This window comes from Austrofundulus limnaeus, unplaced genomic scaffold (assembly GCF_001266775.1).
Source record: "Austrofundulus limnaeus strain Quisiro unplaced genomic scaffold, Austrofundulus_limnaeus-1.0 Scaffold168, whole genome shotgun sequence".
Lineage (NCBI taxonomy): Eukaryota > Metazoa > Chordata > Actinopteri > Cyprinodontiformes > Rivulidae > Austrofundulus > Austrofundulus limnaeus.
Window position 1 is genome coordinate 557,829 of NW_013952570.1, and position 1,376 is coordinate 559,204.

At 47.4% G+C, this 1,376-nt stretch overlaps 1 protein-coding gene across 1 annotated transcript in view; it reads left to right on the plus strand.

Moving 5' to 3' along the window:
- trappc8 (trafficking protein particle complex subunit 8) overlaps positions 1–1,376 on the plus strand; it is a 44,813-nt gene that overhangs the window by 19,037 nt on the left and 24,400 nt on the right. The window contains exons 8-9 of the mRNA XM_014017438.1: positions 723–838; positions 919–1,069. Of these exons, the coding sequence (XP_013872892.1) occupies positions 723–838; positions 919–1,069 (267 nt within the window). The remainder of the gene's footprint in view (positions 1–722; positions 839–918; positions 1,070–1,376) is intronic.

A 1,376-nucleotide genomic window follows, 5' to 3' on the forward strand; every position in this document is an offset into this window, starting at 1 on the left:
AGGCTAGACCGTCCAAATCCACAGCCTCTTTTTTTCCGGTCTTCCCGGTCTACCAAGGACCCGGCCCGCCGAGACCGGGGAGTCTGGGTCCTCCGGAGGACCCGGCCTGTCGTTTTGGACACAGCCGTAGTGACAGATTTTCTGACCGGGCAGCTCTTTAGCTGAAACTGAGTGCCTGTAGTCGGTGTCCTGGCAGGAGATATCAGCACCGATGAGGGTCACCAACTCATTAAAATGAACTTGGGACAAAAACAGTTCTGAAAGCGAGCATCGTCAGCTAGCTGGGGCGGCTGTGGTATAGTGGTTAGGGGAATTGTCCTGAAACCGGAAGGTCGCCGGTTCGATCCCCGTCCAGTCGACTCAGTCGTTGTGTCCTTGGGCAAGACACCGTACCCGTCTTGCCTACTGATGGTGGCGCCTGTATATGGCAGCCTCGCTTCTGTCAGTGCGCCTCAGGGCAGCTGTAGCTACAATGTAGTTTGCCATCATCAGTGTGTGAATGTGTGTGTGCGTGGGTGAATGTTTGTAGTGTGAAGCGCTTTGAGTGTCCTGGATGGATAGAAAGGCGCTATATAAGTACAGTCCATTTACCATTTGTAAATACTTTCTACAGCCCTGCTCCTAGAGATGAGATATTTATGACATGAAAGCTCACACATTTTAACATTTTTTATACTTGAAGTCAAAAACAAAAATGTCCTAACGGCCTGTGTTCTCCACAGCTTATTTCCAGGAAGGGTCTGAGTCGGTCTCTGTTCACAGCTACCAAGAAGTGGTTTGGCGGAGGTAAAGGCCCAGAGAAGAGCGTCAGTGAACCAAAGAGTACATATGGCCTTCTGTAAGCTCATCTACACTGTTCTTAGACTGCATGTGAGGCTTCAGCTGTATTTAAAGCACTGGTGTTAACTTTCCCTGAAGATACCCTCCTGAAGCCCCGGAGCTGCAGATCAGGAAGATGGCAGACCTGTGTTTCCTGGTTCAGCACTACGAGCTGGCCTACAGCTGCTACCACACCGCCAAGAAGGACTTCCTTTCAGATCAGGCCATGCTGTATGCAGCGGGGGCGCTGGTAAGATCAGCTTTCTATCTGACCTGTCAGGAATGGGTTGTTACTGCACAATGAAACCCATTGTTACAGGTTTCATTCCAGCTGATGACAAATTTTGACGGAATCTACCAGAGTCTGAAAACAGCAACAAGTTTTTATCCTTCACAGTTCAAAACAAAAGTGTTGTGTATTATTTCAGATGTTTCTGAAAAAGTGCCAAAGAACTTTAAAATTGTCTGAGCTTGAAAAAAACATTTTGTTGTATAAACTGTAGAGGTGTAAAAAGAACCAAAGAACCTGTAGCTCATTCTGGTCACAATAATAATAA